Here is an 18,972-nt window from a genome sequence, read left to right on the forward strand (position 1 = left end):
GCTTGTGGTGAAGCCGCATACAAATAAGCCCGAGATTTGGCTCTCGAAATACAGGCCCGCCGAGATGAATAAGGATGACCTTGCATCATGAGCGTACACGGCCATGTGACAGCCATGCCATTTCGAGGATCGACGATCACACAGTGCACAACCGAGCGTATAATCGATCAAATCAGAAGCTCCGTCAAGAGTTCTCGGGAGCTAGTAAAGAGCATCTAAAGGCGCCCCGATTTTACACGCAAGATCACCCATGTAGACCCACACTTAAAAAAACAAACAAAAAAAAAAAAAAACACACGTTTCTTCATTAAGCGTACCTGCACCACATGCTCCGCTGCATACAACCTCTGAAGTCAGGATCACCCCATTACTGGACTACCGCGATTCCTCTGGGGCCAATCAGCAGCCCTTGCTACGACTGCTAGTCAAGAACAAAAGCACTCACCATATTTGTAGCTTCACCGGTAGACCGTCGAGGTTGATGATCTTCTGCTTGAAGTCAATGCCTGCAAAACGCAAAGCCAATCCGACGATCAATACAAAACAAAGCTTAGCATTTCTTCCTTTTTTCTTTTTTTTTTTTCTAATTGCAAGAACGAAGTACCTCTAAAGATCGGGAGCCTCGATACGTATAATGTGCACACCACGGTGATTTGATTTGCAGGGAGGGCGCGTACTTAAAAATGCTATAGTGTTTCAGAACGAATTTAGGCGCGTATCCACAGGTTATCAATGGCTACAGCATTTCCCTTGACCTGGCGCTCGGATTTCTCTGGAACTAAATGTTTCAAGAAAAAAAGAAGTAGTTTACTGATCTCACCTGGTGAAGACCGAACACCTTAACCATTTGTAGTAGCGGTATCCAGCTAAGCTATAGCTCTGTGCCATGGAAAATCAAACCTTATTTTGGGTGCACTGATAAGTGGCAGCTTTATCTGCTCAAGGCGCATTTGCCCTCGCTTGCAAGCAAGGACATCTATCCCGTACATAAATTTCTTCTTACACGCAATGCCCATATTCGCGAACGCGCGTATGGTTATACCACATGTCTCGGGCCCTGAAAACAGTTACTATGCCCAGCTGCAGTTAAGGTCTGGCTCCCGAAACTAAACGAAAAACATTTTTTTTTTTTCACTTTTGCTGCATTTTTTGCGTGTGTGCGTGTTTCCATCTTGCCTTTGTGAACATAAAGGAAAGTGAGGCACGAAAGAAGAATAAACAAAACGCACGCGATAAAAGGGTAACATCCCCACGTTTCGAAAGCACTGTTGCCTAACACCGCTCTGACCTCTGTCTGCAGCAGTCCGTTGACTCCCTGTACTACAGGCATGCTCTGTGGAGGCATAAATTATGTCGTCACTCCGCAAATATGGCCCCATAAACCTCCGCGCGTCGTAACGAAGGAAGAACGCGAAAATAGCTGACTCAGCTGCATGCTCAGCGGGCAGTCCATCGATCTCTACGAGTTCGCATTACCCTCCAGTACTGATAAAAGTATTCCATGATATTTTATTGACAATCTGTGCATTGTTTCGCTTTTACCAAGAGCAGTTTAGTTAGTCCGCTGGTTAGTGATGCTTAGGGCATTGCCAGCTCCAATGTGATAAAAAACAAAAACAAAGAGAATACTGAATAATGTCTTGCGCAAGTAATAAACGTTGCCACAAACTTGTCTTTTCTTCACCATGCCTTCATCACGTACAACTGATTTGCTCAAAGGAGGGGCGCGACTCAAACACTCCCCGTTCTAGCCGCGAAGCACGCTTGAATGTTTTACGCTCCTCAACGAGAGTAAAGTAAAAGAGAGAAAAAGAAAAAAAAAGAAGGAGAAAATGAACGAACGGTAATGCTTTCGATGGATAAAGACGCTCGCTCAGCGCGAGGCGCGCGCTTTCCCGGTAAAATAACGTCGCCGCACGGAGAAGCGAACAAACGTGTACGTTTGAAGGCAAAGGCGAAAGCACGCAGGACAGCACAGGCCTGATACAACCGTCGTTGAGGAGAACGCAATCTTCTTCCGGCCCGTAAAGAAAGGCTCCGTTCTGCTCTCCCTTCTCCCCCTTCTCCCCCGAGAATCAGTCGGAGAGGACGTCACGTTACATCCCGACAACTTGGCGTTTGAGTTGTATCTTGCACGACGGGATAGACGGAAGCCTCGAGCGAGAGTAGAGAAAGCGGAAACGGAGAGCCGACTCGCGGTGCGGTAAGCCACGTTCGCTGGGGGCGTTCCTGATACACGCCTGAATCTGTCCCTTGATTGCTTCTTGTAACCTTCTATTTTTTTCTTTTTTTTTCCCCCAGTGTAATAAGACGAGCCGCGCGAGGCTGCAAAAATAAAAAGTCAGCGTACAAGAGATTTGTGCGGGAAGCGAGAGTGGTAAGGAATGGAGCACGCACTCTCGTAATAGTTTCGTCTCGAATGCGATCCCCGTTCGCCCAAGAACTCGGGGCTTCATCAGAGTTTCGGGCAGCAGCGCCGTCTTGGCTGGCTCCTCTCTTCCTGCGAATTGTATACTCGGTTGGGCTGGTGGCAGAATGGTTTCGCGTGAGGTCGTACTCTTTGCATGCGTTTTCCCTGTTTTCTTTACCTTCGAGCCTTGAACTTTTTTTTTCTCTGCATATCTAGCAAAACATCTATCCCGACCCTTCTCTTTCAGCTTTCCTCCATATCTGGCACGGCGGATATTTTTTTTTTTTTTAGTTTTTTGCCACTCTGTAGAATAGGAAGACGCAAAAGCTTGAATCTTGCGTAGCACAGCGCTTTGAGTTAGCCTGTGTTTCCACGCAAGCTAGAGGGCCACATCTTTTCTGCGCCCAGATTACGCTCCGAAACACAGGTGCGCAATTTAGACGAAACGTTAATTTCCAAGCCTCGGAGGAAACGGACCGCCTGCAATATAAAAAATAGACGAATGTGGAACCTTGAAAATAAGAATACAAAAATTAGCACGAAGGGGGCGACACTCTACGGTATTGCCAAAATTCATCAGTAAATACGTGAATAATAAATTCGTCCGGGTTCTCAATATTCGTGGCTCTTACACCTTGCAAATTGCTATACAGCCTTAATTAAGGAGCATGGCTTGCGCTGGCGTGTTTCATGGCTGTGTGAGCGTTTTAGCGTATACACACCGACACATTTTAATTACATCGGAACAGCCACTGTCAAGTCTGTCGGCGCCGGTGACAGCCCGCGCGTCCCTTCGATGCGAAGGCTCGCTTACAGCGTTTGTGCTAAAACTTAGAAACGCACATTGGAAAAAGGAGTGAAACTTATATCCACAGTCTGTTTTTAAAAAATAAGGCCAGCATAAAGGCTACGTCTTTCGATCCTGATGAAGCAGAACGAGGTGAAATGCTAGTGGAAAAGTGGTACCGGTTTTCAAAAAAGGCGACCGCAGTATAATAACCAACCACCGTCCCATTACTATACTACCGTTTTTCAGTAAACTGATTGAAAAAGTAGTTGTCATTCGTCTAACAAATTATTTTCTTAAATTCGATCTCTTAATACCCTACCAATTTGGATTCAGGCCGAACTACTCTACCGAACTTGCATTAATAGAATTCACTGACCAAAGCGTTCCCTTCATCGTGGTTTCTTTGTTGATGCCCTTTTTATTGATCTAACAAAAGCTTCGACACAATTACCCAAAACATGCTCTTTCAAAAATTAGAATGTCTTGGCATTTGTGGTGTGGTCCTGCAATTAGCCAATTCAAAGCTATCCCACTGACAGACTTCAAGTTGTTGAATTTGGTGGCATATTTTCTTACCCAAAGCTAATGAACTACGGTGTCCCCAGGGATCCATTGTAGACCCTCTCCTCTTCCTCATTTATATTAATGACTTGCCAAAATGATTCAACTACTCCTGTTCCATTTTACGCTTACGATACTACCATTTTCTTTTTTCCCACGCTAGTGATGTTTCTATACTAACCGCCAATTTGAACACTGACCTTCGGAGTATTCATACTTGGTGACAAAATAACCATCTATTAATTAACCGAAGAAAAAAGACGACCTTTATGGTTTTTCATTCAAGCAACAATTAAGGAGGTAGTTCGTGATCTTAAGGTGCATTTAGGCACGGACATAATTTACCCGTCAGAATCCACAACATTTCTTGGTGTCGTTCTAGATAATCAACTAAAGTTTCATCAGCATATCAATTTCATCAAATCTAAGCAGCCTATGGTATTCACGTGATAATTAAAGCCCGGCATTACTTTGACCTACCTACACTTCGCATGTTATATTTCTCCTTCGTACATAGCCACCTCTCGTAATGCAAATCATCTTGGGGTAACGCATGCAACACTCACTTTTTATGCGTTGGCCACCTTCAAATTCAAGCACTCCGAATTATTACTTTTAGCTCTTACTGTGCATCCGTTCTCAATTTTTATCGCACTCTTAACATACTGCCATTGTCACTACAGCTTAATTTTAGGTTGGCATCAATTATTTTTAAAACGAGTAATAATCATGTCGTTCTTAGTGGTTTTGAGTCCTCAAGCTCTAACAATAATAACACCAGATTTGCTGAAGATCATAATCTACAATTACCGAAAATCAGGAATAATCATGAAAAACAGACTACATACTTTTCAGACATATCTGTGTGGAATTCATTGCCATTCGAAATCAAATCACAGCGCACTCTTCATTTATTCAATCATTCATTAAAGGCTTACTTTTTATACCTTGTTTTGTTCCACCGACTAAAGATGTTGCTCTGGCTGTTAAGTTTCCGTGTTTACATCATTTCATTCGTTTTTCAGTAATTTGCATTCTCAGATTTCTGCAATTAGTGCATTTTTGTTCGCAGTCCTCGATTATTTAGAATTTTTCATACTGTTTCTTGTTAGAATTGTATTGTATAGGTTGTTTTCTCTGCACGCCTGCATATTCTTTTCTTAATAACTGCCTAGTAAGTTATCCGCGAATCTTATCCATTTTGTCATAGGAGGCCCCCCCGACAGTACTTCGGCACTTCCTCCTGTAATACAGGTATGTATGTACATGTATCTCACAACGAAAAATAAACATGATAAAGTAATCTCCGAATATCACATGAAAATCAGCTAATTCCAAGTCGTTTGTGTAGTACACCTTCGAAGGTTCACGTGAATACTGCAAAAAGAAAGAAAGAAAGAAGCTAGGGACGAATGAAATGATTCGCTGAGGCTATGCGCTATAGAAAATGTACACGATATACATGTACCTGAATAAGTCGATGTTTCCAGCAGCAAAAGAGAAATTTTATTTTGTACGAAAATACGACAATGGATGCAGACTGCGGCAGATTCTTGACGGGTATACGCACCAAGATAAAGGCATGCCGATGGCCAGAAAAGCAAACAACAAAGCAAGGGTAACTGGCCCACCAAAGAACCAGGCCCAGAAGTTACACATGGTGTCTACAAACTTATCGCGGAACGCAGTGCTTATATTAGAGATTACCCTGGCACACAAACAAGGGACAATAGTAAGGGGTTTAGATGTAGGAAAAAAATAAAAGGCGACGAACAGTAGACGGAGGATTAAGTTAGTACGGTCGAGTCATCGATTCCAGCTTGTTCTCATAGACCTATGACAAGAACCCATGAAAGGGCCTATACGAAAGAACAAGAGTATAGGAAAGAAACGAGTGTGCCAGCGCCACAGAAACTGTGCCTCCCCGTCTGCTACGATAAGAATGTTTTTGACTCCATATACAATGCAACTTCAGTTTGGGCTCATTCGCCGATCTTATATTTTTAAGAGGCTTAGAGAGAACAAGGATTTCAGAGCCCATATGGGAGGCAACGACTGTCCCTGTTACTCAGCCATTATTTATCTCAACGCACTATGTGCGCTTTGCAGTACTGCTACATATCTAAAAAAAAAAAAAAAAAACACCTTGCACCGCATTGGGAGAATTACTTCATCACCATAAATATAGTAGTCTAATATATCTCTCCGAGCTTGACCTCCATGTATTATTCCCAGCGCCATGTCGTTTTTTGATAACGGATTCGTTCATGAAATATGGCTTGTTCCACCTGCCAGTCATTGGCTTCATCCTTTGTGCTATCACTGAGCGGAACATTTCGCAGTAGGGCATATTGCAGCAGAAGCAGGAGTAATGACATTACGACTCGATCGCTGCACTGAAAATTATTAATTGAAGATATTGAACCCCACCGCGGTGGCGCAGTGGTTAAAATGCCCGTCTACTGTGCCGGAGTACCCGGGTTCGAACTCGACCGCCGGCAGCCGGTGGCTGCATTTCGATGGGGCAAAACGAAGGGGAGTCCGTGTGCTGTGCGATTTCAGTGCACATTAAAGATCTCCAGGTGCTCTAAATTACTCCGCAGCCCTCCACTACGGCTCCTTTTCACTCCCGCCTTCCTCCCTTTCCTAACGGCGCGGTTCAGGTGTCCAGAGAAGCAAGTGTAACAGATACTGTGCCTCTTCTTTCCTGTGAACCAATTGTTTTTATTATTATTATTATTATTATTATTATTATTATTATTATTATTATTATTATTATTATTATTATTATTATTATTATTATTATTATTATTATTATTATTATTATTATTATTATTATTATTATTATTATTATAGTGAATATATTAAGGCGAAAGCCTTTCTAGGCTCATAAAGCGTAAATCTGCGCGTCGCACCCATGCGCTGATGTGCCACTCGCAAATAGCGGAAGTGTAGGGAGAGAGCTTAAGGATGAAAACGATTGATGGTGATAGGTAATTATTAAATGTTTTAAATAGATATCTGTAGAGATAACTACTAATGCTAATAGCTAATAATTGTCATTAATAATGACTCAAACGACTTGTAACCGCAACTGATTGGAAATTAGTAAAAATGCTTAGTGGTTCGCCAACTAAGCCCAATTCTCGCCATTTTAAATATGCTTAGCTATGAGTGGTAATGACTAATGACTAGGCATAGCTCGTCACGTCTACGAAACTACTGTAACGAAACGACCAATAAGTCAAACGACGACTGAAATGATCGCAACTGAGGTAAACGATGAGAGGCAAATGATAGGAGAGGAAGGGTAGGCTTTCGCCGTTCTCCTTCTAAGAGACCCTCTAATCTTTTTTTACTTCGGTGTGCCTTTTGGTTTGGTTTGGTTAATGGGCCCGTTTAACGTCCCAAATCGACTCAGGCTATGAGAGACGACGTATGGTGGAGGGCTCCGGAGTAATTTCGACCACCTGGGGTTCTTTAACGTACACTGACATCGCACAGCACTGGGGCGCACTGGCATTCGCCTCCATTGAAAAGCGGCCGGCATTCGATCCCTCCTCCTGGGTATCATTCGAGCGCCCTAACCGCTGCATCGTCGCGGCGGAGCTTTATTTAATTAATGTGGATATACCTCCCCTAACACATGTGTAGCATACTTCTTTGTGGCGGACCTTCAGGGGCAACATATATCTATAAAAACGGACGGTATATGAAATCGCTGTTCTGCGCACCTTTCTGATCTTTGAGTTGCGCTTTCAAAAACCGCACTCTTTTAGCTCTAGTAAGCATTTCTTATGTGCGCTAGCCGGCACATAGCGGCCCAATGCTTGTTCTGTACGGTGACCGTAACCGTCGCACCGCCATTTCGATTGGCGTCGCTCATGTGGTTGGCGATGCACAGGTAAGAAGCAAAACACTTCATATTTCGACGTAGGCGCCTCGTTCTGTACAAGGCGCATGACAGCTGACGAAAATATAACGTTCAATGCCATATGCGTACACTGTCGAAAGGTGCATAAGCGTCGAAGCGAACAGAAAACTTATTCTGAATAACTAAACAGAAGTACGAATACCTTACCACAATAGGTACCGGTGAAGCTAAATGCGATGCACATTTGGAGAATTTGGACATTCAAGTCCTGTTCGCCGCATTCTTGCCTCGTAAGCAAAGCTGAGCAACTTCCACTTTCGAAGTACAGCCCAACCAGCAGTCATTCAGCGGAAGCTGAGTATGTATGTGTCGTTGTGCAGGTGGAGTAACACGCATTACATTCCCGGCGATATGAAATGATATGATCACTTTTTGCGACGCTTCCATCGTTTCCGTGGCTGTTCTGGCACGGCTGATGTAAACGCCAGAACCACGGTGCAAGAATATTTAGGTGGGGACACAGCACGGGCGAGGCACTGGACGCAAGTTTCCAGATAAGGTACCAGCCATGCTCCTCCGAACCGGGCCGCTGATCGCAGCGTCAGCGTCGATGTAGCGGTGAATCTTCGCTGGAAGAAAAAAACACATACATCGACAACGCCGTTGCGATAGCAACCCGATGATATCGCCCGGCGCGTTTCTCCTGCGCGAGCCGTTTGCGTGGCCCGAACTGTTTCCTCGCCGTCGCCAGAAGCATCACCGTAGCACTTTATTCTTAAGCCATGCCCACTGCATCAGTGCAGAAGCGAGGTCCAGAATAATTTATTGGCTTGTCAATACTATTGACGTAATATATTCCTAACAACGAAGTGAAGAAAAGGTTGAAGTTGCACTTTATGTTGAAATATGGGGGAGCGAGTACTACATTACTCAACCATTGAGTCATCGTTATTCAATTGAAGGCGCCGGGGAACCAGTTTTGTCACTTTGGATAGCGTAAATAGAGCAGGGAAAGCGAATCCTGCGTTCGGTTGGGCGAATGGGAAAAATATAAAAATTCATAGGGTATTCTTAACCACTTAATCAAGGAAATGCAACAGCGCCCCGTACCGCTTCTCTATCGCATAAATCACTAACGTGCAAACTGAGTGGAAGAATGGAAGAAGAGGGATAAGCAAGCGAGGAACTGTACGGACGTGTTATTGGTACGAAAAACGTTACAAATGTTGCCGTGATTTAAGGCTTTTTTGCCTCAAGCAAGCTCAACTGTCTTCTATATTTGCACGAATCCCGACTGCACGAACGGCTGCACGATCTATCTATCTATGTTCATCAACTGATTTATATGCGGCTTTGGCGCACCACATCACATTACTGTTCGCCAATCTCTAACGTAGATTCAAGAAAGCTGTTAACCGTAATTTTACCTCTATTTTTTTTGTATTGAATAAATTATACTTGGTGTTCTTTTTTCATTGTGAAATTCTCTTCCCCTCTGTACTGTACCCTATACCCTGAGGATAAAAGAATAAGGGAAAGGAAAAAAGAAGCTAAGAGAAGTAATGGTATAGAGGAAGTGAGAGGAAGGGGGGAATTCAGTGGGAGCTAGCAGAATCCAGTTCGAGGACCTCTAATGTATTGAAGGAATAAAGTAAGGAGCAAACTAAGGATGAGCGGGCACACTGATGGGCGAACAAAAGATGTAAAGTCAAAGAACAAATGAAACGACTGATGGTTAATGCTTTGCTGTCAAAGTGCCGCCGCTTACGCGTGCAGCAGGTTCAAATTCCGCGCGAAAATTCATTCGCCTTCTGCGCTTTTATTTAAGCATTCACGAAGCCACAGATTTATAAAACTGCGCTGAATAATGGACCTAGACAAAAACAACGCGACAAAAATATTTTTCTCTCATCATAGGCCACAGTTTACGAGAAAATGGCTCTCAAAAAGCATGTATTCACCATAGAAAAGCAGTGCCTCTCACTACGTCACAGGCCGCTGAGCGAACTGCCATCTCGTATGGCTTAGACTAACTAGGGGACTTTATCTGGAACCGGCGCGGTACGCTGTGTCCCCACCTATATATCTTGCACCGTGGCCAGAACACAGTGCTGGACGCGAACCGCGCAGAGGGCTCGAATACGGACGAGTTGACGGTGCGATCTTCAGCGGCGGTTAAAAACTTATAACGCATCGACAGCTTAAAGCGCATTTCGAAAGCTCGGAATGGCACTGTGCCTGTATTAATACGTATTGAGGGCGAGGGGCTGCACCATCCTTTCCACTCGTATAAAGAGATAACAGCGACAAGCTTCGGACAGTCTACGCACCGCTCGCACTGGCTGAGCAGCTCCGGCAGCCGAGTGGGTCAACTGCCGCATACGTGAAGACGGTGGTTCGAATCCCGGCATCTGCTTTGAGAACGCTTCCATTCTGAGCGGAGCGCTGACCGGGACTCGGACCGATATCGCTCCGGGTCACTTGTGACCCGGCTGTACGTCAGCTACCGTAGTGCCTTTTAAGCACGTCATCTCCTCTCGCTGTCCCCCAGGCATACAGTGGGCGGATATCTGTCGCTGCTGTTTTGAAGTGCACGCCTGAGTGTGTTAGGATGTGAGATCCCCGTACTTCCTGCATCGGCAGCATAGAGAGGGAGAGTATGAACTAATGTATCGGATCACGAACGTCCTGCTGGCTGCTGAACAGGTGCACTGTTCTGCCGTTTACACATAACAGTGAGCTGTACTTCGATAAACATGCATACTCCTCAATTGGCTCCATCGCTACGTTCCGGAACAGGAGTCCGGAACAGTTCCGAAATCACGCGTACAGTATGGTAATAATCATATAAATGTTCCGGATAGTGCCGCAGAGCATTGTGAAGTGGCGCCCCAATGAACTGGAGTGTGGTTCCAGAGTCGGAGGGGAGGGCCTCTTTCTTTTGTTCGCAGTAGTAGACTCATGCAGATAACTTAGTTTACAAAGTGGAAGCTCGATTAAGCATGGTCACGCATGGTCTTCTGTGGTTTCCTCCATGGCTGTCTGCGAATGTCAAGGACACCACAGCCAGGTCTAGACACGAAGATGTCGAGGGACTCTTGAAGGGGATGTCCCAAGGAGGCGAGCCAGAGGGTCAGCGTGGCGGTGGAGGGAAAGGGTAGACAGGGGACTGGAAGGCAGTGCGGCCTTGTTCCAGGCAATGTTGTATATTTGTGGAGGTAAGTACCGGCACCAGGACCGGGTTAATTGGAGGAATGTGGGAGATGCCTTCGCCCTGCAGTAGGTATAGTCCGGCTGAAGAAGGTGATGATGATGTACCGGTATCAATTAAATTTGCCAGGTGTGTGAAGCAGCGCGGTTGCGTCTCATTGAGCCGCACATGAAGTCAAATTACAGGCGTCGATGACCTCGCTCGGCGAGGCTAGTAAATAAAGCTTTCGGTTAAAAATTTACACCGCAATTGGATCGGCCCCGAGAAGTTGCGCAGAATAGCGAATTTGTCATTATTATTATGAACAGGTATTGTGAAATGAAATGGCTTTGGATATTCCATGCAATAAAACGCAACTAAATTGACTTGGCAGTTAATTCAACTTCGGACGGTTTCTAATTCTAAGAGGCGGTTCTAAGCAATTTGAAGCGCAAAAACCCGAACTCAGTTTAGTATTTATTTTTATGGTTTTAAACAATGTAATACAATGCTTTTTTTTTTTTTGGTGCCTTGTATTTGCGAGTTACTGAGGAATGCTCCGGGAAATGTAATAAAATCAAAGATGATGGCTTTTTATATTAAAATCAAAATTCCCCGCTTTGTGTGTGTGTGTGTGTGGGTGGGGGGGGGGGGGAGGGGGGGGAGAGTGGCGGGTTTGATTCTGGTACATTTTGAAGTGATGTACAGAAACAAAAAATTGTACAAGTCTAGAACTATTAAATTTTCTTGTTAACAAACTGCAAAAAACTGCGAAAAAGATTGAGCGGTAACACCGCAATGTCTCTTGACAAAGGCTGGACTTTAATGATATCTTCAGTATCATGTGGCTCCTGCAGGGATGCTTACGATATTAATTTTCCCAGAAAACAGCAGCAAAAAATATTTTATTGTTTACGGGAGTAGAAGTGCCCTAGATGTGATGATTAAATAGCGATGTGCGACGAAATTTTGGTGTACATGCAGCACAGCTCCAAAGCTTCAAGTTTAAAAAATGGCAAAAATGACGCTTTCCGCATCTCGTCTTATATTATTTTTCCCGAGAAGGCTACAGCATACCTTCAAAAAGTAGGGCTCATCCCTTCTTTCCGACACATTAACCCTTCATATATATATAAAAAATAAATAACCAGTAAAAATGAAGGATGGTTAAGGGCTCTTGATCACTGCTTTCACCTAACACACTCGTATAAATTCGACAAATTCTATAAAACTGATGTTTCGCTCCTTTGCAGGCAAAGCCTCAGGCAACAGTGACAATGGCAGGACTTCTCTACGAGAGTTAATACAGAATAATATCAGGTAGCTGCGATGGATGCGCGCACCACGAGATACTTCCTTACGCCTCCCCCCCTCCCCCCCTCCTATTGCACTCCCTCAGAAAGCAATTACGACAGCAATGTAACACTAGAAAAGTAGTTAACGAAAAGAATAATAAAATCTTAGCTAAATTTTTATTTGGATTCAATGCTACACGAAGGTGTCCAACAACAACCCATAATCTGAGTACTTTGCAAATTCCATTCGTTGGTTCCATTGGTTTTTCTGTTTCAGGTAGCAAAAACAAATTAAAATTCGTCCGCTTATTTAAACGGAAGGAGATGCTATGAATTTGAAACTGAAACGCTGCCACAAGTGGCACTGCGAGATAAATATTAGGTCACCAGGCCTGACCTTGACCGCTGCGGTATGCACTGAAAGGCTTCCCTTCCTGCAATACTCGAGCCTTGGCCAGAAATTAAAATTACAGGCTCAAGGTGATATGGTCGCGGGGTCACGGCGGGGGCACGGACCAATACGAATTTTTGTCGCAGGACATCGTCGTTTGATCCAAACGCTCGCGCTAAATTGGCGCTATGGTTCCCGTATATATATGTGACGCGGAATTTAGAGACGCCGAAGGCGTCACTCTTATACAGCAGCTGTTATCGCCTGTTATCGGGACTGTTATCGGAGCTGTTACAGCCGACTTTCCTGGAAAGTGAATGGTACGCAGCTGGTTTATCCTGATGTTGTGACGGCGTACACTTCGCTATAGGTAGTGACTAACATTCATTCCCCAACACCATGCGGAAATGGCTTTCACAGATGCCACCCGTATCTCAACATACACTGTAAAAAATGTTTTGGTGAGAATTACCGAAATTTTGTGACTGCTGCCCAGCCAGAAATGTTGTTCTGCTATTTTTATGTTTTTAATTCTTCCTTGAATTTACTTTTTTTTTTTCTGTTTCCAACGAACACAAAATTTCCGCAAATTGACATAAACGATCCGTTCTGCTACTGTTTTTTGTTTTTCTGTCATTTCACAGATTTTTCTGTTACAGCTAACAGAAAATGTCTGATGTATATTCCTCTCTTTTCATTTTTCTGTTATTTCACAAAAAAAAAAACTAATAAAAACTGTGAAATTACACGCGGCTCGCCTTTCTGTCATTAAACAGCATTTTTTCTTACTAAAGCACCATTGCGCGAGAAACTTTCTGTCGGCGTTGGCAACAATCGATGGCACCCATAATGTTGGCCTCGACGAGTGGAACGACGACACGCCTAACCGATATCAGATGTAGCAAGGAGCCACTCCTTTTTCTTTTTTTTCTTTTGACCCACTACCTCAAGATAGACGCACTATTTATCCCTTTTTCGTATCGAAAATTTTACGTAACCGTTCTTCGGACAACGCTTTGGTGGTTGTAATACCATTTTTCGTGCAATTTAGCATTCATATACTATTCAAGTAACAGTCAATTTGCGATAGGAAATTGAGCTGTTTGCCTTCCAACCAAGGTTCTGGCTAGAAAGAGAATTACTGTCTTTTTTTTCTCTCTCTCTTTTTTTTTTCGTGAACGTGTTTCGGTAAATGGCGTATAACAGATATGACCTGTAAGGAGACAGAAATTTTCTTTAAAAATACCTACAATTTTACATACAAACAGTCCCAAGCACAATCTTCTCTATCAGGTGACTACGTCAGTATTGCGAGATGGCAGTCACGGTTACCAGAAGGATCCACATGGCTTGAGCTTGCCACCACGTGCTGCCGTGAGCCTACACATGCCCTGCAGTATGAGTACATGCCATCTCACACGCGTGCTTCCTCCGGTATACAGCTTGTGACGCGGACAGCGACGTGAGATTCCGTAGTTTCAATTAAGAAACGTTACAGCACCATTGGGACTTCGATGTGAGGTATTTATGAAGATAATGCCTGCAGGACAACGGAAAAAACCTACAAAGCGCAGACATCGTTAGCATACATCATTGGTACAATAAAAAAGACATGTACACTGGACCAGACATAACCCTGCAACGAGCTAAAGAGCCGACGCATAGCAGTGCAAACAACTCCCCATCCGACGTCGCTTGCGACACTTGACGAATAATATACTCCCGACAGGACGCGCTTTGAGGTGTCTGCGCCGGCTAGACGCCAAGCTAAGAAGCCAGAGATAAAATGGTAATAAGAGTGTAAAGAGCACCGACGGGAGCATTCTCTCGTCTCTCGGTTTTGTGCTTGCACTTCTACTGACAGCTTTATGTGCACACCCTTGCATCACTCGTAAAATGGTCGAAGAAACAAGATGCTCGGATTTTCATTTTCTCCCAGCTCGAGTTACTGCCAGTTCAACTCTGACGGGAAGATGTTCGGCCACTTAACTGAGATGTCGACAGGCAAGATAGAGGGAGTCACAAAGCATCAAGTACCGACTCCTGAAGACATTATTTAGGTTCTTTATATCCGCCAAAAGAATGTTTCCACACTTTCAGTCACCGCGCACCATTTCGAATGGAAATTTATTTTTTACGTAAATTAATAGTCTATGCAGGTTCACAGAAACTCAATTAGCTTGCCTTTAAACGTGAAACATCAGCTGTTAATTTGTCTACCATCGTGCGCAAAGCGGGATGGGATGGTGCACAGTCGCAAAATTACGACATCGGACGGCATACTGTAGAAATAATGGCACCGCAGAGAGTTGCATAGCCAGGATTTGGACAAAAGTGTCAGCAAATTAATGTTTTATTCAGATGTAAATACATTAACCAGGTTTGACACCAATATTCATTACGTAAAACATCAGCTTGGTGGGCGGAAACATTGGTGTTATTGTCTATACGGCGACTAACAATACAATCGTCAGCAAACAGTATAGAATGGTATTTGAAATGGTAGAAGTGTTGTCATTTATGTGTACTAGAAAGAGCACGGAACCGAGGACGGTACCCTCAGGCACACCTGTAAGTATGAGGGACCTGGAAGAAACAGTATTATTAGCATAAGCAAATTGCTGTCGGTTAAGAAATCATAAATTCACTCATACACGTGCGGATAAAAATTAAAATAAAAAAACAGTAAATAACCATTCATGGGGAATTATTCGCAGAAGCTTTCTCTGTAGACTAAATATATTGCACCAACTGGAATATCATCGCTGAGTCTAGAACTAAGATCATTTATCAGTAATATTAATTGTGTCTCACAAGAGCGCGCTTTTCGAAACACATTGGTTGGGATTAAATAAATTACAAGACATTAGAAAGTTTACATGTGAGTGAATTACACGTTCCATTAGTTTAGACTAAACAGCAGTAAAGCATGGGTGACTGTGTGAAGGGCCTCTTTCGGGACTGGAGTGACCTAGCCTACCTTCCAATCTTGTGAAACTGAACCGGATGAAAGAAACTCACGGAATATATAGGACAAAATAATACTTGAAATGTGCTTGCTGTTGGTTAGTATTTTGCATGATTCCAGTTCACAGCTGCAAATAAGTTTAAGTGATTCAACAAGGTTTATGATTCTGGGGGTTTCGAATATTAAGCCAGGTATTGAAATGCGATCGAAACAAGGAAAATATGGCACAAAGTGATTAAGAGTAAGCTCACGAGTAAAAACAGAACGAAAAGTTGAATTTAAGACACAGGCTGCGTCTTGGTCTGGAACAGGTAGTGGTCCCATCTAGGTCGAGCAGTAACTTGGAATGAGTGAGGTTAACAAGTTTCCAATATTTTTAAAGACCATTCAGGAACGTGGAAGGCAGGGTCGATGAATATAATGACTACTTTACTTTTTTTCCAAGGAAGCAAATGTTTCGTCCGCATGGTGGTATTTTTTTTCTTTTTTCCAAAGCCCTTACAAACAAGACCCTTTCGCTACATGAAATAAAAAAAAAAACCTTTGTTCGCTTTTATGCAGATGGTTTTATTGTTTTTGAACTATGGGGATCTTACGCTCTCGGCCACAGAGACAGGTTACATGAGCCCGCATATAAGTTCCTGTATTCTATTTCTAAAAAGCGTTCATGGAGTTAGTGTCTACGGAACGCTCGCGAAAAATCGATTAAAGACCAGTTACAAAACTGAGTCAGTGCTTCGTTATTCTTGTGATAACCGGCTCTATTGCGCACGGTTACATTTTTTTTTTTTTTTAATGCGGAAGCATTACTTCGCTATGTTCACCGATTTCTGTCCGCAGACCGCGTCCGCAAAATCGTGTCTGCAGCAGTTGTGAGTAATTGAGAAGTGGTAGAGGTTAATGAGTGGTGTCAATCGGTAGAGGGTGACGTAATGTTGCCACAGAAAAATTAATTAGACAGATAACATAATTAGGTAATTATTTACAGGTGAAAAATGTAAAGGTCCGCAGCAGTTGTGAGTAATTAAGAAGTGGTAGAGGCTAATGAGTGGTGTCAATCAATAGAGGGTGACGTAATGTTGCTTCAGGAAGGTTAATTAGGTAAACAAAATAATTAGGTAATTAATTACAGGCAAAAAATGTAAAAGTTGTCCGCAGCAGTTGAGTAATTGAGAAGTAGTAGAGGTTAATGAGTGGTGTCAATCGATAGAGGGTAACGTAATGTAGCGCTCGAAAAAAATAATTAGGCCAATAAGTTAATTAGGAACTTAATAAGAGGCAAAACAGGCAAAATCGTGTCCGCAGCAGTTGTGAGTAATTGAGAAGTGGTAGAGGTTAATGAGTGGTGTCAATCGATAGAGGGTGACGTAATGTTGTGTCCGAAAAATAATTTGACCAATAGGTTAATTAGGTAATTAATTAGAAACAAAATGTAAAAGTAAAGGCGCAAATGGTCTCATTAGCCAATGGCTTAACACCACATTTAAATGTATCAAATGCTAAAATGGTCAATCAAATTTTTTCTTTGCTTTTCCCCTTTCATTACCTATTCATTCGACAGCGGCGAAAACGATACCAGTTCTATGCGGTATAGAGCGATAACCAAGGGTATCAGGTGGAAACTGATCAACCATGGCGTCATTGGTTGGAAGGCCTCCTGCGTTGAGGAGCACTTGCGCTTGTATATCTATATGTATACGGCCTGAGGCACCTTCTCTCAATTTTCTAGGCGCAAATTAAACGGTTCAACTTCGGTAACAAACGGTACGGGCTCCCGGCCATAAGCCGCTTTCCTTAATAATAATAAAAGAAAAGCGACCACTTGATACGGATGCGGTGGCAATGACATGTTAAAATGTTCTTATAAGGCTTCTTGAAACTGCACCGTGGTCCGTTACTAATTGACAGTGCTTCTCCCATTAACGCGCATAGATTCATTTTCTTCTAGACTATTATAGCCATTGGAGCAAGCTTCCTGCCTCAGCTGTTATACGATAACTACCGCTGAACAATGCTGTTCTGGAGTTAACCGCCATTTTAACCTTCTAATTACAGTCCTTGTTGATCTATCAGCTACACTCACTGGTTTATGCTTTACAATGACACGCAGAAAACTTTCGTGTGAACTTTGTTTCCAGTTTCCGATGCTTTCCTAGCCCCTAGCTTCCTAACTTCTGACAGCTGAAATAAATGTTGAACGTTGATGATTACCATGACTGATATTCAAACCAGCCCGGTCGCTTCCTGCATGTTCAGTAACAGGAAGTTGAGCGAGTCCTGCCGGCACGCGCGCTCGTTGTCCCGTTTCGCTCCGTCGCCGGACACGGCCGGGCGAGAGAAGGCGGTCGTTGGCGTCGTCTCGTCCGGCCGCCGGCTGGCCAGCCTTTTGTTCCGGCACCGAGTGTGTCGCCGGCCTTGCGCCGCGCTCATCGATCGGCCAGGATACGAGGACCGTGCGCTGCCCCCATCCTCCTCCACTTTGCGGGAGCCTGAACGAGACCGCCGTCGTTAAAGCCCTGCATACACTAACGCCAGTGCGATCTATCTGAAATAGACCCATAGAAGAAGTCAGGACAGCCCGCCGGGCAGAGCGGCTACCGCTCTCCCAGGAGACCGGTCAAGGCGGTGACGCGACACGCACCGATCGCCTTGACTCCGAGCTCGGAATGGCTTTGTGCTAGCGGCTATCTTATTCTCTTTTGATGTGTCCTTCCAAATCCGCTACACGAAGTTGGGCCGCTATAGCGTGTGACATGGCACAGAGCGAACGCGTCCTGTCCGGACTCACTCGATTGGTTGCGTGCATGGCAACAATCGGTGTTCCGCTTGAAGTGACGGCTCCAACTAGCGGACAAGTGGGCGAACACGTGTCGGCTTGCTCAACGAAAGCCAGAATTGCAAGCGTACAGATCTGTGGCCCCCAATAACACGAGAGCAGCCGAACCGCCAGGCAAGAGCCAATCGCCGAATTGCGTTTTCGGTTTCGCAGTCTTTCTCGTCGCTCTGTCAGGAGCGACAGAGGTCGGTCTTGTAAGCCTCAGCGAATGATTCAAGCAGAGTTACGAAGTCAACGAGGTGGCGCAACACACCCACTAAACAGGTATACAGACGGAGTCTAGGTGTCCAGCACTATCGTGACAGTTGTTTCCGTCGAACGACGCCAACTAACATCAGCCGAGATGACAGTTTCACCATCCAGACACTTTACAGACAATGTATAGGCGGTGTAACCATGCTATGACGCCACAAACCACCACTTCCTCACGTGGACATTCACGATCAGCTATAAGCCGTGTTTTGGTGCATTAAAAGTCGCCGTTAAACAATGTGTACAGCACCACGCTGTGGCTAGACGACATCGTGCGAGTTTAAAGAGTACTATACTAAGAAGAGAAAAATAAAACTGACGCTTAAGTGCCATCCACCGGAGTAAAAATTCCTGCAGCGACTTTTATACCGTATCCTAGCCGCGCTCATCTGCAACATACGCTGT

General features: G+C 44.0%; 1 protein-coding gene across 3 annotated transcripts in view; it reads right to left on the reverse strand.

Moving 5' to 3' along the window:
• Window positions 1-18,972, reverse strand: part of LOC146185038 (ras-related protein Rab-8A-like) — a 95,653-nt gene that overhangs the window by 66,056 nt on the left and 10,625 nt on the right. For all 3 annotated transcript variants that reach the window (XM_084606029.1, XM_084606028.1, XM_084606027.1), the window contains exon 2: window positions 446-506. In XM_084606029.1, the coding sequence (XP_084462155.1) occupies window positions 446-506 (61 nt within the window). The remainder of the gene's footprint in view (window positions 1-445; window positions 507-18,972) is intronic.

Source organism: Amblyomma maculatum, chromosome 6, assembly GCF_055883805.1.
Source record: "Amblyomma maculatum isolate TAMU_Amacu chromosome 6, ASM5588380v1, whole genome shotgun sequence".
In the NCBI taxonomy this organism is placed as follows: domain Eukaryota; kingdom Metazoa; phylum Arthropoda; class Arachnida; order Ixodida; family Ixodidae; genus Amblyomma; species Amblyomma maculatum.